Raw genomic sequence first — 27177 nt, forward strand, 5'->3', positions numbered from 1 at the left:
TGTCAGACCGAGGAGGCTTCACGTTCCTCTGTGGGCGGAGGTGGACGTTGCCGGGGTTTGAATCGTTTCTTGTGGGCTGAAGGAAAAGCGTGGAGCTCGTTATATGTGGGTTAAGGACGCCGTTTGTGCACTTCAGCGGCGGCTACTAGCAGATAGCCACAGGTGGGGGGGTAGAGTCATGGACCAGGGGCAGAAATCAGAGCGTCTACCTGCTCGATCCCAGGGAGTGTGACGGAGTGATTGCAGGTAGGACGCTTTTTTTGTTCTGTAACTTTTAAACAAACGTACACTTTAACTATAACTCTATCAGATGTAAAGGCTGTAAAGGTTCTAATCCTCCCGATGCGCTGTCAACAACATTTAAAGTCCAGCTCCCACCTGTTGTGGCTTAATTCAGGGGGGGTGTCAGAAATAAATCAGAGCGCTAATAATTAGAGGACAAAGTTAGAAGTAAAGGACGCGTTGAGTCGCTGGACATTGACTTGACATGGAGTTTATTGTCGGTCCTTATCGTGTGGTTGCAGCTGATTATTCATTAACAGTGTCATTTCAGCGTTTTGTCGGCCATGGCGGGCTGCTTTCAGTGGTCCCGCCGCACCTGCACCTGTTGTCTGTCCGAGGAGGAGAAGAGATCCATCGCTGTGGACAAGGAGATCCAGAGGATCCTCAAGCAGCAGAAAAAGAACACGAGAAGGGAGATAAAAATCCTCCTGCTGGGTCAGTGAACTCATCTGCTAGCACTACAATGGAATAACAATATCATGTGTATTTATTAAGGAATAGAATTAATCCAATTCACTTTGATCATACAGATACCAACAAAGAAGGCACGCCTTGTCTACATATTATAGTGTTACCTGTTTGGTGAGAGAGAAAACTATTTAAATTGTGTGTCACTGCTAGAGTATGTGAAGAATGGACACGCGTAGGTTGGTTATGTACCTGAACACAAAAGGGGCTGAACACACAAGGCCCACAAACACACTGGTGTTTCTGTCAGCTGTTCAGATAATGTCCTGATCGTCACAGGGTATTGTCAAAGTGCGGGACCTGCTTTATTAAAGCTAAAACTGTTAATTGTATTAACACCACGCAATCACACACACACTTGTCTGTAGATGTGAGTGACCTGTCAGACTTCAGTGGGATAATCTGTGGAGATGTCTGCCTTTTTTAAAATGGAATGGGACTAAATGGATTTTTTTGGTGCTGGAAGCACCAGAGACGTTTTTTGAGTTACTCAACAGCAGCATCTCTTTCCTGAACTCCAAACCCAGTTACTGGTGATGATCCACAGGCCTCGCTGCAGACACTTTTTAATGTGGGGACATTTTTCCTTCCGTGCCGCCCTGTAGAATGTTTACTCATGGGCGAACACGCTTCCATTATACTGCATGAGAGACAATGCAGACGTCTCCACAGCTGATTGCTGGCAACTAGACAAATAACTAGGGGGAGAGGAAATAGCTTGGTTATATGTTATACCTCTTCCTCTCATTGTGTTCTCTTCATAAAAGCATTTTAGACATGAACTGTGAAATGGGGCTGAAATTACGATGATATTAATTACATGGGCCAAGAAGGAGGTGTGTTCACCACCGTCTGTGTGATGGTTTGTTTTCTGTTTACACAAAAAAATGTTGTGTAACTGGACACTCAGTATAGACTGGACATCACAAGATTGGTTATTTTTGGCTATTTTTGTTATTTACATATGAACTACCTGACAGACCACCATTAAAGGTCTTTGAGAAGTTGTGGCATCTGTGATTTTTCCCTTTCTAAAACACATTTGGAGAATGTGAAGCCAGTCACAATGTGTTCAGTGTAGCTTTATTAGCATTACTGGACCCTAGTGAATAAGTACTTTTATGCAAACACAATAAACAGATAAAAGTTTCAAAACTCATCAAGACAGTAGGTGACTTTATTCAATCAACTGAAGTTACTGATTGATTATTTTATTTAGTTTAATTGACATTTAAAATACAGTACTTTTGTAGTAGTAGTTTGGTAGCTGGTTTTTTGCTGTGTTTTATTGTGATGGTTGGTGGTCTCATCTTGAATGAAGAACTCTTCTTACGCCATGAAAACTAGTCTGTGTTCTGAGAGAAAATCGTCTTACTAAATGTGAGGCATGTGTGGAAAACACAGAGCTACTGTATCACAGGTGCTTCAGGTTTCATATTCAGTCTTTTGTTTAACTTGTTACGAGCGAGACGAATGCTCAGCTGGATCAGTCTGACCCTGGGGTCATAGCAGCTCTGTTCAACAATGGCCAGGGGGAATCCCTGGTATGATATGCAGAGACCATAAACAATGACAATGATTTATTGCCTGGTCTTACTTCCTCTACCACTATGTCAGATGATAGAAAGGTGAAAAGCTTTGTTTGCGGTAACAGATTGTCAGTAAAGCGTCTATTAATACAGGATTATCTCCTTCCCTCCCAAATGCTGTTGTGAATTTACAAGAAAGGGAAAACAATGTGTGGAAAAACCAAGAAAACAGTTCTTGTTGACTGTCGGAGGCTAAACGTTGGTCTAAGCATCACCATTCTTAACCCAACCAGGTCAATAAGTGAAGCTGTAAGTTATCAAGGATAGTATTCATGAACGTGGAATACAGTAACTCAAGTTAGCCCTCATTGTTATCTTCTTGAAATTCAGCTGAAGTTTCTTTTGCTGCTCTTCCTTTTTCATTGCTAACGTGTGTCAGTCGCTCCTTGAGTAGCGGTTGTATTCACACTGTGCGGGATAAACAAGGTATTAAACACCATGAAGGAAGAATGACAGTAAGGAGCACAAGCATCAAACAATATCAGCAAAAAAAAAAAATAGTGGCTCATCCAACAGGATTTGTTTTATATGACGCAGCATCAGGGCCTGCTGGTGGGTAGGTGGTTAATCACACAGACATTATTGTACATTTTTGGATCTGTTTCTGTCACCATTACTGGTGAGGAGTGACTGCAGGGTCTAGTGGGAACACTGTAGGGGTGTATAGTTAGGATTTCAGACCCACAAACACACTTTCAGTCATTAGAAGCAAATGTTTTGTTATAAAATGAAATTCTTACTTTGCTGTCCGTAGAATGCCTGAGTATAAAAAGAAATTACAGCTGTCAGTTTAACGCGTTAATTAGATTAATTAATTATGCTGTAAATTAACGCGCTATAAAAATTAATGCAATTAATCGTGAGTGGCAAGTCAATGCACAAGCATTTTAAATTTGGCCCACTGAAGGACCCGTAGGCTGCAGTGACGTCACTTCGTACCCGCGCCACTAGTCAAAAGCAGAGTGACTCACAACAGAGATGGACGCGATACAGGAGAGCGAGGCAAGCCCACTCGGACCTTTGGGCGGAAAGTTTATTTATAAAAAGAACAAAGACGGGACTATCAACAAAAAACCAGTGATTTGTACCTTTTGTAAAAAAAAAATTTCTGAACACCGAAGCAGCTCCAGCCTAACGCATCATTTAAATGCAAAACATGTTAAGGACACAGAGTTGTCTGTTGTCAGTTCCTGTAACGTTAGCTTACCCTGTTAAAGGAAATGCCTGTTGGCATCTTGCTATTGATGTTGCCTTATTTAGAGGCATGTTATACTAGTATTCATTTTGAATTGCTGTATTGAGTCAGCTTTAGTATTCACTTTGAGAATCTGTTTATGTGCCTATTTGAGACTCAGCCTTATTTTATTTCTGAATTTTATTTATTTTATTAAACTGTATTTGTATTGCTTATGACAGTGTCCCCAGAGAGGAACTGTGGTATTGTCTGAGGAAGTCTGGAGTGGGAGAGAAGTATGTTAGAGCAGTGCAGGACATGTATGAGGACTGTAAGACAGTGGTGAGGTGTGCTGTAGGTGTGACAGAGGACTTCAAGGTGGAGGTGGGACTGCATCAGGGATCAGCTCTGAGCCCCTTCTTGTTTGCTATGGTGATGGACAGGCTGACAGACGAGGTTAGACAAGAATCCCCATGGACTATGATGTTTGCAGATGACATTGTGATCTGCAGTGAGAGCAGGGAACAGGTGGAGGAGAAGCTAGAGAGGTGGAGGTTTGTCCTTGAAAGGAGAGGAATGAAGGTTAGCCTCAGTAAGACAGAGTACATGTGTGTGAATCAGATGGACCCAAGTAGAAGTATGAAGTTACAGGGAGAAAAGATCGAGAAGGTGGAGGATTTTAAGTACTTAGGATCAACAGTCCAGAGCACTGGAGAGTGTGGAAAAGAGGTGAAGAAGCGTGTACAGGCAGGATGGAACGGGTGGAGGAAAGTGTCAGGTGTGATGTGTGATAGAAGAGTTTCAGCCAAAATGAAAGGAAAGGTGTACAAAACTGTGGTGAGACCAGCGATGTTGTTTGGTCTAGAGACAGTGTCACTGAGGAAAAGCCAGGAGACAGAGCTGGAGGTAGCAGAGATGAAGATGCTGAGGTTCTCTCTGGGAGTGACCAGGAAGGATAGGATCAGGAATGAGTACATCAGAGGGACAGCACAAGTTAGAGGTTTTGGAGATAAAGTCAGAGAGGCCAGACTGAGATGGTTTGGACATGTCCAGAGGAGAGATAGTGAATATATTGGTAGAAGGATGCTGAATTTTGACCTGCCAGGCAGGAGGCCTAGAGGAAGACCAAAGAGGAGGTTTATGGATGTAGTGAAAGAGGACATGAAGGTAGTTGGTGTGAGAGAAGAGGATGCAGAAGACAGGGTTAGATGGAGGCAACTGATTTGCCGTGGCGATCCCTGAAGGGAAAAGCCGAAAGGAAAAGAAGAAGAAGATTTGACTGTATTTGTATTGCATTTTTGAGAAATGCACCGGGTCTAATTGGTTTGCTGATGTGCTTGGCCTTTTTTCTTTTGAAATTCATTTATAAAACACACTTAACCAATAAAAATGTGGATTTCAAATTTTCTCTTCTTGGTGTATTCTATTGATTAGTCATGCGCTACAATTTTGAAATGTCCTGGAATTTGGGGGCCTTTAGCAGGTATGAGATTAAAATGTGATTAATTAGATTAATTAATTACAAATCCTGTAATTAATTAGATTATTTTTCTTAATCGCCTGACAGCACTAAAAAATATTTAAAAAATATTCTCTGTTGTTCTGCGTTACACACTTCTGTACTTCCAGGCTGAGGGTAGGGGTGTGAACAGATCATGTTGGGGGCGGGTGGGGTTCTTCATGATGGAGGGTGATCTGCTGTGGACTCAGTGCTGGTGGATGCTCTGCAGGGAGGGCAGTTTAATCCTGGTGATCTTCTCAGCAGTCTCCACCACCATCTGTAGGCATTAGCGGTCCGTCAAAACACTTTGAGATGATTGGAGTGAGTGCTACCGGCCTGAAGTCATTCAGGCAGGTCGGTGGGCTCTTTTTAGGGAGGGGGACAATGGTTGCCGTCCTGACAGTGTTTGCCTCTGAGCGGAACTTTAACCTAAAACGTTTTGGTGACTCTTATTATTTGCCCCTCCTGTCGTCTCAGGTACCGGGGAGAGTGGGAAAACCACCTTCATCCGACAGATGAGGATCATCCACGGACGAGGCTTCTCAGAGGAGGACAGGAGGGCTTTCGCCAAATGCATCTACCAGAACATCTTCACAGCCATAAAAGCCATGACGGGAGCCATGACGGCGCTCAGAATTCCTTACTCCAACCCAGAGAATGAGGTGGACTCCCAACACACCATCAGCTGTGCATTCCACTCAGATTGGATCAATACAGCAACTTCAACTACAACAAAACACATAAAGTGTATTGATCCACTTGCTCCTCTTGTCAAACCATCTGCCAGAAGCTTTGATTGATGTCTAATTTTAGCCCATCGTAACCTATGTGAAGGAAGGTGCTATATAAATTAAGTTTAACCGTCTTACTTATTACTAGCATGCAAGTTTAAAAAAAACACAGTCACACAGGAAGAGAAGGGATCACATATAAATACAGACGTCACATGCATGCGAGCATCAGGACAGGTACAGTAACTCTTATCTGGGAATTACCCCAGGTTTTAACAAGAGACAACAAACACACCAGGACAGAAACACACACATAGCATGTTGTCGTCTCTTTATAGAAGCTGAACACACTCAATCCTTGAGTAAGGTGAAATTCACACAAAACCTGTAACAGGATGTCTAAAAAAAATTTTTTTCAGACATGGAGTTTTTCGGCACGGAAAGTAAAACGCTGAAGTTCTGGCTGTCTTTCAGATCCATGCCAAGTGGCTGCAGGATGTGAACACAGTGCAGATCACCCAGTTGGAGCAGGGCTACGCTGAGGCCATCCGCCAACTCTGGGCAGATATGGGCATCAAGGTCTGTTACACCCGTCGCTGCGAGTACCAGCTCCTGGACTCCACGGAGTAGTGAGTAACCGGGGGGCCAAAGCTCTCTACACTGGATACACTCTGAGTTAAGGCTCCATGTTAGATGATGTCATGTGATAAACCCATCACATCATGTTCCCAGCAGTGATATACTGTACAGGAATCTATATTATACAGAGGATCACAACTTATGTTGGTTGATCACACAATCTAAGATGTGTCAGAACCCCCCCCCCCCCCGAAAACACAACATGTGAGTGTTGTTTTACACAAACACTTGGCCGGTGGACAGCACTCAGAATAAGACCGAAGAACACAAACAGCATGTTTTTGGATGACATCAGTCCAATACCTGCAATCAATGAGCTTATTTATCACAAAGGAGTATGGGACGTCACGCTGCTTATGCAGTGGGTGACCTTTGTACTAGAATTGGTCATAAGTTGAGAGATAACAAACGGTATAGAGATTAACGGAGGTTTCCTCATTACTTCACATCTTTGTCTCCTCCGCCTGTCGTTCTTACAGCTTGCTAAATTATGTACATCATAATTTACTAAACGAAACACAACTAGCTGTGCGTTTATGTGTTTGGATGTATCAAATAACCTTTTTACAATTGCTTTGATTTGTCATCCTCTGGAGACTGTTAGGTAGTGATGTGTTGATAATGTAACTAAATGTAACTCAGTGTAATCTAAAATTTTAAACACTCTGACCTTTTCTGCTCGCACAGGCCACATCAAATGTTGTGGCGGACCACATCTGGTCCCCGGGCCTCAAGTTTGACACGTGGTGTTGAGGTTTTGTCACCCTCAAGTGAATCACGCTGGTTGTGCTACAGCCCTTCAGTGTGTTTAGCACTGAGGCCACTGGAGGGGGCTGGTCTACACACATTGGGGCTGAGCCATGTTGAAACCACTTGATCAAACAGTATTTGACGAAGCATAGGTGTTAGCATTGAAAGACCTTAATTATCTTTTAAGAAACCTTCATAAGTCTTCAGACTCATTAGTCATGTCGAAAACACACTGCGTACGACAGGCGTAAGCATCCTGATGCGCCCCAGACCAAAGGCTGGACTCTGCTGCCGTCTGTTGCTTTTCTGTTCTGTGTTTGCTCTACAGCTCAGTCATGGTGTGTGCTTGATAAGAAACATGCAGTTAGCATTATCTAATGACAGCTGGTATCAACACAAGCCATAAAGCCACGATCTGTACAGAAGCTTATATGACCTCACTCCACTCCCCTCTTGTATTTTTAATTACTGTTTTTCTATTGATCAATCGTCATCTGTCTCATGTTACCTGGGCTGGTTGTACACAGTCAAATGTGATTTAAGCACAGGGGGATATATATATATATATATATATATATATATATATATATATATATATATACATACATACACACACACACACACACACACACACACACACACACACACACACACACACACACACTATATTTATATATATATATATATATATATATATATATATATATATATTACACAGCTATGTAAAACTTTCTTTTTCTTCTATCTCCAGCTACATGAGTAATCTGGACCGTATTTCCGCCTCAGACTACATCCCCACAGAACAGGACGTGCTGCGAGTTCGATTCCCCACCACAGGCATCCATGACTATGCTTTCAACGTCAAGAACATCACACTAAGGTGAGCAGACCCCAAATCCCCAGGGGAATGAATCTGATACTGACACCATTCACTGCACTGTTGACTCTTGCAGAGGTTTTGTTCACTCAATCTTGCACGTACTGAGTCATATTTCTGCTTGTGTCGGCACAACATCCCCACCAGGAAGTGAAGCGCTGCTTTCCACTTTGACACTGAGTTAATACCGTTCCTTTCAGAGATCAGGGGGATGAGACAACAGCTAAACAAAGATCAAATTGTGTGTAACATATGACATGACACACACCCTTCAATCTCTGGGAATACTTAGAAATTAAACCATATAAGGTCATTTTGCCTTAATTCTTTGTACATGCTCCAATTGTAATTAGTGGGGTTTAGAAGAGCTTGCATAGGTTTATAAGAACACATTCATCAAAGCCACCCAAACTTTCACACATTAAAAAATGTCTGATGTATTGCCATGATTGGTTGCCGTATTGAATTCTCTTTTGCAAGATAGTCGGCCGTAATTGTCAGTTCAGTGCTTAGTAACACATCTAACGTCCCTGTCTTCCTGACAGGATTGTAGACGTGGGCGGACAGAAGTCAGAGCGGCGGAAGTGGATTCACTGTTTCGAAGACGTCACCTCCCTCATCTTCCTGGCCTCCCTCAGCGAGTACGACCAGGTCCTGGAGGAGAGAGAAACCATTGTAAGAGAACGGTCTGTCTGACTACCTACCTGCCTACCTGTCTGCCTGCCCACTTATTCTCTGGCTGTGTATGACCGAATACCTGTTTTGAAAGCATGTAGCTTTTTATAGAGTTTTAAAACATTTGTTATCTGGTGTTTAGATATTTTATTGGTAAATCTAACAGTTGAGATTGCATAATTATTTGATAAATGAATTTTAATTGAATTACATTTACTATCTTCTTATCTTTCCTCCCATCATGCCTGATTCTCTATTTCATTTGTCATTTCATTCATCGACCACCAGGTGTCATTCTTACACAGGAAACCTTCTCAGCCTTTCCAGTGTGGCCTCCTGTCTTCCTTCCCATCCTCCCACTAAGCCATTTATCTCTCCAAGCCACCAGTCACATTCATTAACCTCCGGTGTGGCCTGACAACTGGCCCCATATGACAGATCCCCATAAACCCCCTCCCTAGATGAGACGGCACCTTCTCTGCTGTGTATTCCAAAGCTTTCTCTCAAGAAAAACCATCTCTGAAGAACTGTTGACTTTTATCTACCACATTACCCATGCTCAGCTTTCATGTCTTCTTCTTTAGAACCGCATGCAGGAGAGTCTTGCTCTGTTCTACACCACCATCCATTCTCCATGGTTCCACAGCACCTCCATCATCCTCTTTCTCAACAAGACTGACATCCTCGTTGACAAAATCCAGAACTCTGATCTGAAGAAATATTTTCCTAACTTCACAGGTGAGCTGCAGCTGAATGCGTCTGTTTTATTTGGTGAGGACATAAGGTGAACAAAAAGCAGTGTTCACTATAAAGTTAATCACTTCATTTGGTTTAGTGGTTCATCATGTTAAACATTATGGACTTTCAGCTGGTTGAACTTGTTTGGCTGTGCTGTTTGTCTGTCTTTATGCATGATAGATTTCATGAGCGTGTTTCTCTAAAGGTCTATTTTTGAGACTGGAGACTGTCAGGCACTAAATCGTTTCAAATCCAAGGCTTTACCAAAGCAGAGGCTCAGAAACCCAAACACGAAATTGCAACAGTGATTGAGAGAGAGTCAGAGAACAGAGCCTTGGCAGATGTCAAGTATTGGCTGTCTGTAGGTCTGTGTGGAGGCACGAGTCACATCTGAATGAGTTCAAGTGTTGCTGCTCAGCTTGAACACAGTATATAGTTTAAAATCTGTGATTTTTGCTTTACAAATGGAGTCAACAAGAAACTTGAGCTCTTATACAAACCCTTGAAAGCTCAAATAGAAAGGAAATGGCTGAGTGTGGTTCACAGAAACAGCTGGAACCCAGACTCTGAAACATGGATCTGTGGTTAGCAACACATTGTCAGACACATTATCACATTTGTCAGGAAGCTTATTATGTTTCAAACCGAGACCATCAGCATCATATGAGTCATCGTAAATCCTGAATGCAGAAATAGCTGCAAACATCTGCACCTCATGAATGTGTCTACACGCCTGTCCACACACAAACCAGAACAGCTTTGCTGTTGCTTCACTTTGACCTCTATGACAGTAAAATGTTGGAGGAGGACCAAGCAGGTAGGCACTTGTGTCGAATGGCTTTGATTTGTGTGTCTGTCTGGACAGCGGATTCTTAACAACATATTAATGGTTCTTTGGTGACTTGTAAGGATTACTGTCAAACCAAAATGATTCATTTTATGAAGATATGTTTTGTTTTACTCTTGCTATGTCTGGTCAAGGTGGCCATACTGCAGCATGATTTATCACTGAGGAAGCAATGTCAGTGCATCCTCTCTGCTCTCAACAGTGTTGATAAAAATATGTCCAAGACCAAAAGCGAGCTGTCAGACCTTTACTGTCACATCCTGCCCCTCCAATCATTCATCATTTCCTACCAGTTATTGTTTCGCCACAGTGTGTCCCTGACTCTGAGTGGCTCCCCCATTGTTGCGCTACAGTCATCCTAGATGGATTGTTCGTGTGTTTGTTTGTTGTTTCTTTTTTTATTTATTTGTTTTTGCAGTGCATGGTGGGAGAGTGTTAAGGAAGTGAGTAGAGAGTGTGGCATCTAAAAGATTTCATAGTAACCAATGAGTTGACTGACGTGTGGGGAAATTTTGATGGCACATGCACATAAGTAGGCTGTAAGGAAAGCACGCTATCCATTTTTTCAATTTTGCCAGCCGGTTTTACAGACCACGCTTTGGTTCAGTGTTGCATTTTTATTAACAACATAAAAGCAGATACGGGCAGCACAGTGGCGCAGTGGGTTGCACTGTCTCTGCACAGCAAGGCGGTTCCCGGTTTGAGTCCCATGCTATGCGGAGTTTGCATGTTCTCCCTGTGTCTGCGTGACGTCTTTCCGGGTTCTCCGGCTTCCTCCCACCTCCAAAAACCATGCAGCTTAGGTGAATTGCTGATACCAAATTGACCATAGGTGTGAGTGTGTGTGTGTGTGTGTGTGTGCGTGTTTGTCTGTTTACATGTGGCTTCATTAGGCAAAGAACTTACTCTTATTTCCATAAACCAAGAAAAGTCTTTTGATAGAGTTGTGGCATATGCTAGAAAGTTTCCGTTTCAGCTCAAATTTTATCAAATTTTATTAGACTCAGACCTCATATGGAGATAACATCTCCACATCTTTTCAGTATCTCCAAGATGCTGACAGTGTACTTGAGATTAATGGTGGTTTAAGCTTCCCCTTTTAAAGTCCAAGGGGGCGTCCAGGGATGCTCCACACTCAGGGATGCCCTGGAGCCTTTTTAAAACCAGGCCTCTGGTTTCATTATTCCCAGTTCTATGGTTTTAAAGTGATGAAAAGCAGAATGATGAGGACTATTTAGGACAAACCGTGCAACACTTTAGTGAGATCTTCTCCATTATGGTCAACTGGGCGAAGAATGAGGTTCATATGGTGGGAGACGGACTGGAGGAGATCTGACTCCCAGATAAGCTCAGATGGAGAAAAAAATCGGTTTCAATACCTGGAGTTTATCTGGGAGACCAGAATGCTGTGGAGAAGAACTGGACAATGTTTCAGAAAATATGAAAGGGAGGCTAAAAAAATTGGAGGTGGATTTTATCCCAACTGACTTTTAGAAGTTGTGTTTTAATCATTAATAACTTGGTGGCATCAGTGCTGTGACATGTGCTATCCTGCGTTGACCCCCTGCCAACATTACTGTCTAAAATCCAGGCAGGAAGGCTGGACTTTTTTGGAACTGTCATCACTGAATCCCTCAGAGCGTTCTCTTCCTGCCCAAACAGGAAAGAGGGCAGGAGCTCACACATCTGGCCAGCAGGGGCGCTGCGTTCCAACTGCAGTTCACCCAGCTGTTCCTGACTGGAACTGAGAACCTGGTGTGGCGGCCGATAGCACAAGCGGTCCTGGCCCAGTGCTGGGAACTGGGACCTGACGGTGTGTTGTTTTTAATGGACCTGAGTAGTGACAAACTCAAAGATCTCCCATGTTTTTATTAAAGTGTTTAGGGCTGACTGTCCACACTGTTTGTAGTGTCCGGATGGGATGTTGCTCTGTTCAGACTAGGCAACATTACTGGCCAATCTAACAGGTTGCTGTAGCAACGACGTCGGGGTGGAGGCATTGTCCAGTGTGTGTAGTGTGTGACGTCATATAATCATGACAGTGGCAACAACAACAAGGACGACCATGGAGGTGGGTTACCTGAGTGTCATAGAGTGATGTCATGGACAGTCAAAACCGATCGGTGCGTTTGGAGCAGTTCAGACTGTCCAACTACAAAAGAGCCATCCGCTTCCAACTGGATGGGCTAAAACCTGGATTCTAGCTGCCAGTCTGAACGCAGCCTTTATCCACAGGATTTTAATTCACTTTATTGGATTTAAAAGCAACTGTCATAAAAGGAGAATTTTTTAATGTGAGGAATGTTGCAGGAGCATCTGTGAAATCCAAATTCATCTGATTCACGATGGTCTAGCTCTGACTGTGAGCTTGACCTCAGTGAGACTCATCAGCAGCCTGCTGAGATACTGGAAGAGCCCACTCACCCCACAGCAACAGGCTCTGATGAACCGTTATGGTGCAGATCTTTTGAATCCACAAGATACCGATCTCTTCCCTGTAGAGTTTGTCTCCTTGTTTTAACGAGTTCTGTTTTAATCAGCCTCAGTAATAGTGAGGGTAAAAACATCTAAAAACCCTGGCACCAGGTGTGAACCCTTCATTAGTCTTTCTACAGGCCACCATTCAATAAAAAGGTTGGAGATCTACTGTGGAGGATTTTACAAGGTGCTGTGATCGTCAACAGTTTAATTTCAATTAATAACCCACGTCTATGGGAAAACTGTCCATTCTATTCTGACAGAGAAACTATTTTTCGCTGTTTTCTGGACTGTCAGGGGCTCGAAAATCTGTTGGTTTTTTTTAGAGAGAATATTTCTCTTGTTTGGTGAAGTTTTAAAAAACAAACTTTTATTATTGGGTTTTAAATTTCCTTCGGTTCCAAACAAAGATGGAAGTACATGCAAGCAGGAAGAAACTCTTGAAAGCTGTGATGTAGAAGTAATTTTAAAAAGAATGTTTCATACTAGAAACAGAATTGACTTAAATTATTACAGAGCATTGAATATGAAGTTTGAAGAACCCGGGGTGTTTGCACGTGGTGATGTGTTCTGTGTTCAATGAGATGCTTCTGTCCAGTCAGTGTTTAGTTTAGTTTATGTATAGTTGTTTAGTTATTATTTTTTCTATAATTTTCTCTATCACTTATTTCTGTTTAGTATATGGATGTATGAGTGTGTTAAATCTGTAAATTTGGTTTCTGTGAATAAACGTGCTTTTTAAAAATCAAAAAAAAAATCTTTCCCGCTGTCTTTCTATCTTTCTTTCTTTCCATTACACACACACACACACACACACACACACACACACACACACACACACACACACACACACACACACACACACACACACACACACACACACACACACACACACACACACACACACACACACACACACACAGAGTTAGAGAGACAGTTGTTGCCCATGAGTCACTTCCTGGTACTTAGCGTTCTTAATGATATGGCTGCAGCCCGTAGCTCTGCTGGTGTGAATGGCTGTATAGCACTGCTCTAACAGTTCCCACCCCCTCCACGACCCTCCAACCACCGCCACCCTTTCTCCTTCTGTTACCCATGGCAACTACACATGTGGGTCTACATGTGTATGCATGTGATCAATTGTGTGTTGTGTGTGTGTGTGTGTGTGTGTGTGTGTGTGTGTGTGTGTGTGTGTGTGTGTGTGTGTGTGTGTGTGTGTGCCCACTCTGTTTTACCAGCAGCATTAGTGGGGTAAAATAATGACTCCTACAGTTCAGACTCCTTGATGTCTGTTTAACCTTCAGGCCTCCTCTTAGCTGTTAGCTGCTGCTGATGCTGCGGCTGGTTCCCACGTGGAGACCTTTTACTGTTGCCGTCGTTACGCTGGGATGCTACCGATGCTATTAGCTCGATACCATTTGAGTACAGTGGGAAACTTGATGAAATGGACTCTAGATCCAGTGATTAAGGTCTGGAATGATGGAAGATGTTTAGGATATTTTAGGGCTTCCTGTCGGTCTCGATTAACTACTTTGTCTATTTGATTATTAAAATGTCAGAAAACATTGAAGTACGTCTATTAAAAACTCCCACTGAACAAAGGATTTGCTTTTTTATTCAATCACCAGTTTTTTATCTGTGACAATGTCAAACTGTGAATATGAGGAGTAATCATCACAAACATGTCATCAATCCATTAGTCAAACAAAAGAGCTGAATTGAACATATCGTTGAAGCCCATGTTGACTTTTTGATTCAACTTTTGACATTTCACTCTCTTTTCAGCATCACATGCTGTGTAGATGTGACCTAATCAGCAATCAAAGCAGTTTCTAGCTGTGGATTGAATGAACTGATCTCAACCCTCTACTTGTGGTTCTGTGTAGTGGCGTGGAGATGATTTAATGGTGGGCTATTTTTTGGCTTTTACCTCATCGGCATCATAACATCCTTAAAACCGCAGTACATGATAATAAGGTATTACCTGAAATAATTATGGGGAAAATCCACTAAAATACGACTATGAGAGATCTGACCTCCTGTCTGAAGCATCACAGACAAAAGAACTTTTTTTACATGATATTAGAGTGGGATTAAGTTTCCTTATTACATCCTCAGTTGTTTTGAAAGCTGCAGTCTAGACTTAAAGCCTGGCCAAATAAAAATGTGTAATTTTGCTGCCTTTGTTTTCTTCCTCTATTCATCAACAAAAGATAAAGATAATAGATCAAAAGTTTGGTTTTTAGGTAGTCAGACATTTTATTGAGAACAAGATCAATGTGATTAATTGTTTTGCTCCTCAATTATCCAGAAAACCCCAAATAGAGACAGAAAAGTATCTTGATTTATTTCTTATTTTGGAGAGACATTTTGTGAACCACTGAAATCAATGAATCTATCTGTTGAATAGGAAATATATTAACTGTTTTACTTGGAATTCTAACTCAAATTCATTATACTTTTTTTTTTTGTCTGAAAGGTAAAAGGCATGACGCTGAAGATGCCATGAACTACATCCTGAAGATGTACGAACAGCAGGCCATCAACCGTGACAACAGGGACGAGCGCAAGACTCTGTACCAACACTTCACCTGCGCCACCGACACCAACAACATCCGTCGGGTGTTCAATGACATCAGGGACACGGTGCTGCTGAAGTCTCTCAAGGACTACGGGATAATCTGAATTTGGACAAGAAGGAAATCTGAGGATTACTTACTTTTCCGAATGAAGGACATGAAGGTGGCCAGTAATATTTATTTTTTCTTTTTAAAAAACAAAAACAATGAAGGTTCTTTTCTAAAGCCAGGGAGACCAGAATTTTGCTCATCCTCCATATTTATGAGCAGATGGAAAAGAAAGTGGCCAGCTTGTCCCTCTTCTCTTATGTTTCCTGACAAAGTAGATGCATTCAGGAACGTTCCAGTCTTCTAAATTTACCAGGGAGCGAACCAGTAACCATTATTTCTTTCAGCCACTGTAGCAGCTTTCCGTTTGATTTTGCTCTTTTTAAAAGACGGAGAAGTGTTTGGTTCACGCAGCAGCTGAATTGATCCGTAATTGAAGCAGGGGCAGAGATGCTACGAGGAGCTGTGCTGCCATTAACAGAGTAATGACTTTTCCAAGTAGCGAGCGGCTCGGGCTCATCGCTCTGTCACTGACATTTTAAATGCTATATTTGAATCCGTCAGGTACATTCAGGTACAGCTGAGACACACACTGTAAACGCACACATTCACACCGTCTGCCTGCCATAAAGAGCAGTGTGTGTTGCTATTGCACCTACTGCATTTTTTTAAATCTCCGTCTTTGTTTCGATAACACTCCTCTCAGAATGCCAAACTCCCCATCGAACCGTTATCTCTCGACATAATAGATGTCGAGCTCTGTCTCTATCATTATCGTGACAGACTTCACCGTCTCCCTCCCTCAACGCCACAGCAGCCGTGTGTGTTAACGCTCCGATACGAATCTCCAGCATTGTGCACCACAGCTGGAACAAAGAGTGAGGGACAAAACAATTATAAATTCACGATTGTGATGATGAGGATGAAAGAAGAGTTCATGTTTTATAGAAACCAAATGCTGGAATAAATACAGTATTTTCCGCACCTAAAAGCCTTAAATTTTCTCAAAAACTGACAGTGCACCTTGTAATCCAGTGTGCCTTATAAATGAAAAAAGTTGTAAAAGTCGTTAAAGGTGCACCTTATAGTCCAGTGTGCCTTACAGTGCGGAAAATACTGTATATGCTTCTGTGCAACAGTTTTGCATAGATTCATTTTATTTTTATTTTAAAATACAGTATTTTCCACACTATAAGGCACACCTAAAAGCCTTTAATGTTCTAAAAAACCGACGGTGCGCCTTATGTGCCATATATATGAAAAAACTTTTAAAATAGACCATTCATTGAAGATAAATTCTCAGATGTGGTTTATAATCCAGTGCACTTTATCATCCAGTGCGCTTTATAATCCAATGTGCCTTATGTATGTTTTTTTTTTTAAATAGGCCATTCATTGAAGGTGCGCCTTATAATCCAGTGTGTCTTATAGTGCGGAAAATACTGTATATGTTTTACTGAATTTGGGTTTCTTATTGAAGCAAAATTTGTCTTCTGTGGCAGCTTCAAACTTAACAATTGAGGTGTGTTTGTTGTCCACCTGCTGCTGGTTTACCGCCATTTAGAAAATTAAAGAAATACCATCATACCTTAAGCTTGTTTACAGAGTGCCTAAAATGTGCTCTTCATCACATAAACATGAGTGCAGTCAGAGGTTGAAGCACTGACCTGTGACAAAACACTTAGGAGTTCAAACCAGCAAGATTGAAAACTATTCATACGTTCGGCAGCGTGAGGTCTTGCAGTATTTCTGCCAGTGTGTGGACAGGAATAGTAAATAATGTGTCGGACGGCAGTGTGACTTCTATCCCTGTTCGCATCGACTGCTGAGTTTGAGTCGAGTGGATCGTGACATTAAATTCATGAGATGAACTGACCTTGACGAGAGGTTACGGTTAGCTCCCAGTGTGTGTTTTGTGGTTGTTCATCATATTTTTCTTCAGATGTCTTCAGATGTATCCTTACTATTAAATCTGTGTAGTTTTATGTCGTTTAAATACTGTATTTCTTTTTGTTTTTTCTACATCATAATAATGACTAGAGAGCTTGTTTTCTAGGGAACTGCTCTTCATGAACTGGGAGCCCTCGTCTGATGTGGTGTCAGTGAATTACTTTGGGGAGCATCGGGTGAAGAAAATGGGCAACTATTTATTTTCTAGTTAATATTAAAACAAACGTGAACACACAACTTTCTGATTGCGTCTGTTTGACCTTTGCTGACAAAAAAGAGCCAGAGATCTGCTCGTCTGTCTGTGTTTGTTTCCCGTCATTCTGAGACATCACTGAGTGAAATACGGTCTCATAGGCTGCAGCCTTACTGTGACTCGCCGGTTGCAGTTTTACTAAAACCAGAAACAACCTGGCAGTTTAGGCTTTATGACTGATTGTTTAAGCTGTCTTCATCATTTATCCTTGAGTGCAGAGGTTTATTATGTTCCTTTAGAACAGCAACTGCTGGCTAATGCTGCAGAACACCCATTTACATCCAAAAAATATAAAGATAGTCAAGAGAAATTCCACTGCAATACACACAAATGAACACATGCACACACACACACACACACACACACACACACACACACACACACACACACACACACACACACACACACACACACACACACACAAGCTCCATCACTGTGGCTGATAGTGGCTGTCACAACAGCACACCACAGGAGTGTGAAAGAGTGATCCTGTGGCCCTGTTGACTCTCAGTGTCATCAGACGGCCTGACACTCTCAGTGTGTGTGTGTGTGTGTGTGTGTGTGTGTGTGTGTGTGCGTATGTGCGTGTGTTTTGGGGGTGGGGGATGGGGTTATGTCAGTGCAGGTACATGTGTGTGTGAGTGTGAACCTCCCAGAGAGGATCAGGGCTACGACAGTCTCCTCTCTGTCTGTCTGGCGTGGAGTTGTTTTAGTAATGAGGTCTCATCGCTGCACCGTTCCAGACGCCCCCAACCTTTAGCCAACGTCTGTACGCAGAGGCGGACTTGCCTTTCCTTTCGCTGTGCCACATGAGCGTACAGTGTTCTGTTTAAATTATATGTGTGATAATGTCGAAGGTTTCTTTTGGATGATTTTACAATTCAATAAAGTTGTAGTAGTTTCTTTCTCAACATCATCTCCAATGAAAAGCCGTGTTGAGGTCTTGGTTATGAAAAACCAAACATAGAAGATTTAAGAACCTATAAAAATCAATGCATTTGTCAGAAGTCATTAAAATTATAGTCTATAGCAAAATGGCTCTGCAGCCCCCTGCAATATTTTATATAACAAGCTGTGAAAATGTGTATCTTATGCAGATCTTTTAAAAAGCCTCTTGATGCCATGACTGAAACTCAGGAGGAAGTTTAGAGTGTACTGTTCATTCATGTGCTGTATTTAAATACATCCTTCCTACAGAGTCAACCAGGATGACTTTCAGTTTGTTCAGTCTTAAGCCTTCAGTGCACGAATGTTGTCAGAGGTGTGGCCGTGTGGCAAACTGATGTTTCCCCATGAAACAGGAAGTTGCTGTAATTTCACTGTCGGTTGCCACATCTGCCCCAAATACCAGAGCCAGAGAGCTGCTCGTCTGTCTGTGATGTGTTTTATTGTCCTCCTCAATGTTTGACTCCCTCACCGAGTCCAATATGGTCTCACATGCTGCTGCCTTACTGTGACTCGCAGGTTCTCTCTTAGTTTGAAAGGTTATTTATTATTATTATTGCTATTATTTCTATCGTTATTATTTCTATCACTATTATTTCTATTGTTAATATTACTGTAACTAGTGTATTATTAATAATATTGTTTCTATTATTATTATAGTTTATTATTATTATTATTATTTACTGTTATTACCTTTATTGTTATTGTTTTGTTTTGGTATTATTCCCTAGTTATTTCTTCTCATTTTAAGGCTTCTGTTTTTCCCTGTTATCTATCGCCTCCTGGTTCCTCTGTTTTTTTCAGTCACATCTCCACCATCCCGTGTCGGTTCAACGTTCCCCTTCAGGTTTCTGTCTCCAGCATTCCTCCAGCAAGTTTCTGAGTGTCTGCATCTATTTCTGAATGTTTCTGTCCTCTGTTCCAGCTTGTTGTTGATATTCATCTCTGTATTATTCATTATCTTTTCTCTCTGCTGTTTATTCTGGTTTTTGGACTGTCTGCTTTCTTGATCTTACCTTTGTGTGAATTTGTTCACCTGGTTCTGGGATGAACTTCTGCCAGTACAGTAATTTGAATTCTCTCTTAGTTAAAATCTTGCATATTGTTTGCATAGACTAATGATTTTTGACCACACGCTGTTTTATTGTGATATTAAAATCTCTGGATTACACCTTTAGAGATTGTAGACAAACCTTTGAAAGCAGAATAGTCCAATCTGCTTGAAAGGGAACCTTTAATTTAAAAATGTCTATAGAGTACAGTGTATGTAAAGATTCAACCCCTTGTGCTGTGGCAGCTGAAGCCACAACACGGGGTCAGGAAGTGATAGCTGTGCAGTAGAAATGAAGAGAGACTGAAAAGAGGAAGCCTGTGGGCGGAGGAAACAACTGAGATTGACAACATCATCCATCCACCTACCTACTTGCCAACTCATGTGCACTCATCCAGCGCACATGGCCAACATATTTAAAACTAGACGGATGCATTGCTAAAGACATTATCCTGCTCGTTCATCAGAATGACAGAAAGTACTGTCATATTTTCCCGATACAGTACTAAGAAAGCAGTGAAAATACCCCATGTTATTTATTTACTACCACTGAGGTGATGTTAGGTGTTTCCATACATACATGAATGAGCTACAGTATATATGGTTAGCAACATCATTTTCATCTTCAAACCCAATTCATGCTGGAGCCTCTCCCAGCCGACTGGGGGGTGTGAAGCAAGGTACACTACGGGCATGACGCCAGTGCACCACAGAGCCACACATAGACACACAGACAAACACACACGCACACACTCACACTGCACTTAACAGACTTGTTTATTTATATTTGATATACTACATAAAATGCTCAGGAATGCTTTGAGTAGATTTTGAGTAGAGGCGGCAGTAGATTAGTCCACTAAGTCTTGGACTGGGGACCGGAGGTCACAGGATTGTGAACTGGCAGTAGGAGGTGTCAGCTGACCTCCTGAACACTGCCAATGTGCCTTTGAGCAAGACACTGCTCCCCCACAGGCTGCTGATTTGAAGCGCACCATAACGTTGCATGCCTACAGGCCTCTTGTGTGTGTGTTTGTCTCAGGGACCTATACATACATATCTAAATGTGTCAAGATATACTAACCACAAGTGAAAAAATAATGATTTCTCCAAAGGGGGATTATGAAAATGTATTTTGGTGAAGACAATGAAAAATATATTTAAGTTGTTCCTCATACTTTCAATTATTGTTGATTGTATATGTAATTAAACAACACTACAATTTTCAAAATTATCAGAAGTCAAACACATGGAGCCATTCCTCTGTCAATTTATAGTTATATCTGTCTATCTATAAGCTATTCTCCTCAACAACCATTCATTCACATGAGTTTAATATGATGTTGTCAGTGTGAAGAAAGAAAAAAATATTTTTTTCTTCAGAAAAGGCCAATACGAGTTGAATCCTCTTCATTAACTCAGAGAATGAGCCCCGTTTGGGGAAGATCTAATTTTGCAAGGCTGACTAGCAAAAAATGATTAATTCCTCCATGTCTGTGTGAAGCAGCCTCCCAGAACGTGTCTGTGCTGATGGGGATGAGGGGATTCGTCTACAGGTGGGAAGCTGGGCTTTCATAACATTTATGGGTGATGAAGGATTTGTTGGTATAAATCTCAAATGACATAACCAGATATGAGAAGTCGATCAAATCTCTTCCATTTTGATCAACCCCCCACCCAGACCTCAACTATAGACTAGGCTTAGCTGAGCTCGGCTCTCCTGGGTGTTGATTGAGGGATGTGAGCAGCTTTTGTTATCTCCAGTGCAGGACCAGAGCGGAGATGTGTAGCGCAGGTGAACCAGCGGGCTTTTTAAAACCTATTTTGCTGCCTGGTTTGTTGCTGTGGACTGCCTGTTGCTGATAAGAGCTGGTCACAGCTTTTTCCATTCCCACCAGTGCTCTTCAAAGCAGGCACACACCTGTTGTACACTTATCATTCATACAGTTCACATGTACAGATACAGGGTCTACCACAGTAGGACTAAAAAGAATGTCCTGTCAAGATTACTGCGTAAAAATAGCAGCAATAATGTAAAAACCTGTGAAGCACAATGAAACCAAACACAAAGCCCTGCAGGGAGGCGAGGCTTTGAATGCTCACAGAGGTGCAGCTTTAACTACATGGTGATTACTGGAAGCAGGAGTTTGTGACGTTGAACTGGACTATATATTAATACACATTGTTGTGCACCTGCCCTCTATCATTTCACTGTGGCAACAGAGATGTATTTTTAAACAGGTCTTTTCAAAGCCATGGCAGCATATGGACACAAAGAAAAAAAGGTGCTTATCAGCCCAAGAAATGAATCAATTTGCGAGCATGATTTACTACTCACTTTCCCAAAAACAGCCCCATAAATTGCAGTGGCAGCTGGCTGTTTGTAGCCTGAATCACCCTGGCTGTGTGTTCTCTCACACGCACATCACTCAACTTAGAAAGGTGACGGTCCGTCTGAAAAGTGTGCATCGATAAATTCTACAAAATCCTGACCTGGACCCAAGAGCAATCTGTTTCTAAAAAGAACCTTTAACAAGAGTTGATTAAAATCAATGAACACATAAACGCTGCTGGTCTTTTTTTTAAATTAATATACGTTTGAGAAGTTATGTGATGTTCAGCATCATCCCAATCAATTATTCAAATACAAAAGTAAATGATACTGGTGATGATAACAGGGAAAAGGCATGATGACTGCAGCACCTGCATCTTGTGCATTAATGACTTTTGGAGAAGCTGCTGCAGGGCTTTGGTTTATTAATGTGGAGGAGAGAGCAACACAAAATGTTCCCAATTAAAATGAAGATGAATTACCACAGCAGATCCCCTGTTGTGGCTCTGCTTTGGCCCGTACCATACAGGCAGATCATTAAGCACTAAAGGTCTGGTCCCCTGCCATCGCAGCCTGTACAATCAAATTGAGTTCAATATATATTAACGTTAAATTTTCTGGTAGTTAAGTGATTCAACTAAACAGTGCAAGCACTGTTTAGTTGAATGTTAATTTAACTGCTCTGAAATTCATATTTTTTGTAATTTTTCCAGATACCTGAAAATAAGGTAAAATGTGATGTGCATTCAGAGAGACAATTTACACATTTTAATTAAGTATAGCTATTTGTAAGTATTATGCAAACCTTTTAGATGCATAAAAAAGATCCAAAAGACATCGTAGAAACTTCATATAAAACTAACTTATGTCAGCAAAACAAAATCTGGAACTACATGAGCCAGTCATGATAATAATAATTACTTCCACTGCCCTTTTCACAGCAAGAGAACAACATTAGATGATACCCAGAGGTAGAAGCAAAATCAATCTGGACAATACAAAGAAGAAGACCTTTGATCCAAATCAAATGCCCCAGATGAATCAAATAAACCAGAAACAGACACGATAGCTAATCTAATGCACAAAGATGTTCATTAAAAAAGAAGAGACTTCAATGAAGGTAGACCACGGAGCGCTTTGCAGATTTACATCTGTGAAGTTCCTGTCAATGCAACGTGAATCAAACTTTATGCAAATTAAATAATAAATACTGCTGACCCAGATGCATGCGGTTATATTGAGGTTATAGTCATTTTAAGCATCAAGTGACATCCTTTTTTGTTTTGGACAGCATTAAGAATGTTTCTTTGATTCTAAACATATAAAGGAAAATTTCAAGAAATTAATGGAAATCTGAGGGGCAAGTTCATCATCATTTGGTTCTTCAGATTAATTCTAAGGTGCTTTTTCATTATAGTCAATTTGTGAGCTCTGACGTGATAATCTGACATGATTATGCCATCGTTATCACTGTTGTGTTGCTCTGTCTTTGCATCTTTTGTGTCTTTTTCTTTGTCAATTCTTGATCAATTCATCTGACAGAGAGCAGAGGAGAGACTGCTGATCGTCTGCTCTCATCCTTTTTAGCGCTTCATGTTAAACATGAGACAGACAAACACACAGTTGTTCATGTTGGATACATAGAAGCGTATCTGAAGTGTATGACATCTCCTCCTACTCCCAATAAATAAAAGCAAAGTTTAAAGAAAGTTCTTTTTTGCATTGAGGCAGATATGCAGTGCGTTGCTTATCTCTTTATCGTCCCTGCGGGCCCACACCAAATCAAATGAAACAGTATATACACATATATTGGTAGCCAGGGGAGACACTGGTGAGATATGAGATCCACATCTCGTGGGCAGCTTTGTGCTTCTAACTGAAGAGGTTTTGTGTCTGTTGTATACTCATCTGCTGCTGGTCCAGTTCAGACTGAAAAATACTCCTAAAAGCTTCTAGTTTGTTATAATCAGGAGGGAATAATCCAGATTAGTCAGAATGATGATGGTGGAGAGCGTGTGTAAAATTAGACTTCATTTGGTGTAAAAGATTTTTACCCTTGTAACACACATACACAGTTTACATTGGAGAATAGTGGCAAACTAAGTGCGCTGAATGGCAATATGTCACAAAGGGAGAGAAGAACACCTGAGACCTCCTGACTGCTGCAAGATGTTTATATACAGTACAGATTTTTTAAAAAGTTTACTTTTGATGACTTTAGATGTATCACACATTGTATTGTGTCATTATGCAATCCTTATTCATTCATTGAGCTAACATTAGCTCAACGAAGTGTATGAATTAAGGAGTGTATGAATTAAATCTTTGTTTTTGTCATGTGCTCATCTTTTTTAAAAGACTATAAATAAACCCTAGAGATCTATTTACACACCAATTATTCCACAACTCTAATAACGTTGAGACATTGGCCCGTTGTTGTGAATGGTGAGCTATGATGGGTGGTGAACTGTTGTGGGGGGGTGGTATTGATGATTATTTTCATTGATTATAAACCTTTATTGGCTGTTGAAAGAATGCATAACTCCAACATATCTATACATGTCTGTTCCATTCAGATTGAGATATGGTGATTTTGTGAGTGACTGTGGACTTGGAAGTGGGCAGGAGCTGCATTTAGTGCAGAAGAATAAAGTGTGTGTGTGTGTGTGTGTGTGCGTGCGTGCGTGCGTGCGTGCGTGTGTGCGTGCGTGTGTGCGTGCATGTGAGTGCGTGCGTGCGTGTGTGTATTTATCAATGTGACAAAGAACATTACTTACTGGCAAAGTTCATGAGGAGTGCCCCCTCAGCAGCACAGGCTCCTGTAATGTCATAGAAGTCATTGTGGTGTTCTGCAGTGCATGCAGATAACACCGATTCTCTGAGAGAACTCCTCAACAGTCTCTGTCTGTCTTTCCTGTGCAATCAAGAGGCTGAGGAAAACGCAACACTTCTCTGCTGAACTTTTGTAATTTAAGTAATGTTATTAATTACGCGTTGATGGGACAGCCCCTTGGAGCAAATTTGGATTTAGCATCGGTCTTGCTCTAACATACTTCACACCACCAACCTTTGGATAAGTAGATGACCAATCTGCACAACCTCCCAAAAAAAAGTTGAGGGATTTGTGACAGCCTGATCTAGAGGGTTATTCATATCGTGGAGGGTGGATCACTGTCCCTAATCCTCAATAGGTAGCAAGGTGGTGGAACATCCCAGAGTCATAATTATACATCTATTGTTGGGATTGACGTGAAAATAGTATAAAAGCTGTAAACATCTGGGGTCTCCACAGCATCTCTAATCCATCCACCATGGCTGGCCTCGCCACTGTCTCTAATCTGTACGTCATCAGCCTTCACTATTTCTTCTCCCTGTAGCCTCGCTTTTCATTCTCCACTCCTCTCATTTATGCACAAATATTCTGTTTTACTTTGGCTAATCTTCATCTCGCATGCCGCCTCCTTTCTAAATGTTCCTCCACCTGCTCCCTGCTATCATTGCAGATCACAGTGTGAGCTGCGATGTGTGTGTGTGTGTGTGTGTGCGTGCGCGCGGGTGCGTGCGTGCATGTGTGTGTGTACATACACACACATACATACATACTTACATATGAATACACATACATTGTACAAACAGATTGTAAGGGGAAACATGCAAAAAGAAGCAAGTCATTTTCAATTCCATGTTTTACATAGTAGCTTCTCCAATGAGTCTGTTAGTACACAGATAGTTTGGATGCTAGATACATGCTAACGTATTAATTTGTAGTAAATAATTTAAGCAATTGTTCTTTCAGCAGATGTTCTCCTCCAACAGTTCATTTGTTTATCAATGGTACCCAGTGGTACATTTTTATGTTTTTCATGCTTTATGGATTTGGTCCAGAGGTAACAAGATTCCTCCCTGGATGGGACCAGCTGTTCTTTATAGCTGCAGGAGATAACTTTCAGTGAATCATAGTTCAGGCACTGCTTATTATTTTGGGTCAATTTATTCTCAATCCACCCTCCACATGTTCAGAGGACAACTCTTGTCTTCCTGGCGGATGCTGATGTATGGCCCTGATTCCCCAGTAAAGTAAGGGATTCACAGATAAAAACCAATGGTGCACATGGGGGCTTGGCCAGATAATTTCCTACAGGCTTACTACTAGTATATGGACATTTACATAAGTGCTATTTGTGCAGCAATGTTGGATACTATTCACTTTTCAGTTGAATTTTTGGTACCATTACCTCAATGTACATGTCATGAAACTCAGTATGCATAACAAAACTACAATTTAGGAAAAATTAGCCAGCAAATATTTTGTAACTTCAGCATGACATCAATAGATGGCTCTGTTTGAGGGCTGTGCTGATGTGTTGTATCCCAAGAAGAAGACGCCAGCAGTACCTGTTTGTTGTATTATTGTTGTCACTGGCACAATCGCTGAATGTTGTAGTATTTCCAAACAAACTTTTTGTTGTTTTGCCCGATTAAGTGAAGGCATCTTGTATGACACAAATTAAAATAATGGATGTATTTTGAGAGAGACGTGTTTGATACAATTTCATACATACATGAAGATCCGGTTGTCTTTCTACTTACAAAGGAAATGACTATTACCCCGGAGAGCATGTGGATGGTAACAACTGGAGCAGCGCTGCAGCATCACCGGGTCTTCCCGACCCAGAGGATGGGCTTCTATCTTAGCTACACATCAGCTTTCAGAATAATAGGTTTCATCAATGCACTGCCTTTCTTGTCATTCCTTGTCTCATTCTATACCTGGAAATGTGGAAATGGGAAACACGTTGGAGCTCTGAACCGGTGTGATTTCTGGAGTACAGCAAACTAAATGGTCCTTCATTACAGCAATTCCATAATGACGTTCTAATTGGGCCCAGGCGGCACGGCAGCAGCATTTCGTGTCAATCATTTCTTTTTCTGGCGCTGCCTTTCTCTGGCTGTCTTACCTTCGCTGGTTTTCCAGCCTATCTGTACCTGTCAATCTACATCTGAGTTTTCACGTCTGTATTTATCAGTCTTCTTCTGTTTCTGTCTTTCTGTCACCTAACCCTCCTCTACTTATTCATTTTCCCTGCTTTAATGAATGAGCAAAACATACATCTGAACGAGATAAAAGAACATGTAATGTGACTCAAGTCATTCATAACAGAGCTCATAAATGTGAACATTGACAATCACACTCACAAAGCATCATTCATATGGGTCACACACACAGTGACAAGCCTACATGTTCACAAACAGGTGTGTCAGACTGACCT

General features: G+C 41.4%; 1 protein-coding gene across 3 annotated transcripts; it reads left to right on the forward strand.

Moving 5' to 3' along the window:
- Nucleotides 1–17899, forward strand: LOC137598925 (guanine nucleotide-binding protein subunit alpha-14-like). Of its 3 annotated transcripts, none has more exons than XM_068319507.1 (8): nucleotides 1–246; nucleotides 543–717; nucleotides 5492–5676; nucleotides 6220–6374; nucleotides 7886–8014; nucleotides 8557–8686; nucleotides 9271–9424; nucleotides 15229–17899. In XM_068319507.1, the coding sequence occupies exons 2-8, from the start codon at nucleotides 567–569 to the stop codon at nucleotides 15432–15434; spliced, it is 1110 nt and encodes a 369-aa protein (XP_068175608.1). In that variant the 5' UTR covers nucleotides 1–246; nucleotides 543–566; the 3' UTR covers nucleotides 15435–17899. The 3 variants fall into 3 exon arrangements, with proteins under 3 accessions (XP_068175608.1, XP_068175607.1, XP_068175609.1); XM_068319506.1 differs by having other exon boundaries at nucleotides 554–717; XM_068319508.1 differs by lacking the exon at nucleotides 15229–17899 and adding an exon at nucleotides 14535–14658 and having other exon boundaries at nucleotides 554–717.
- Nucleotides 17900–27177: the final 9278 nt, after the last annotated feature.

The sequence above is a fragment of the Antennarius striatus genome, chromosome 7 (assembly GCF_040054535.1).
Source record: "Antennarius striatus isolate MH-2024 chromosome 7, ASM4005453v1, whole genome shotgun sequence".
In the NCBI taxonomy this organism is placed as follows: domain Eukaryota; kingdom Metazoa; phylum Chordata; class Actinopteri; order Lophiiformes; family Antennariidae; genus Antennarius; species Antennarius striatus.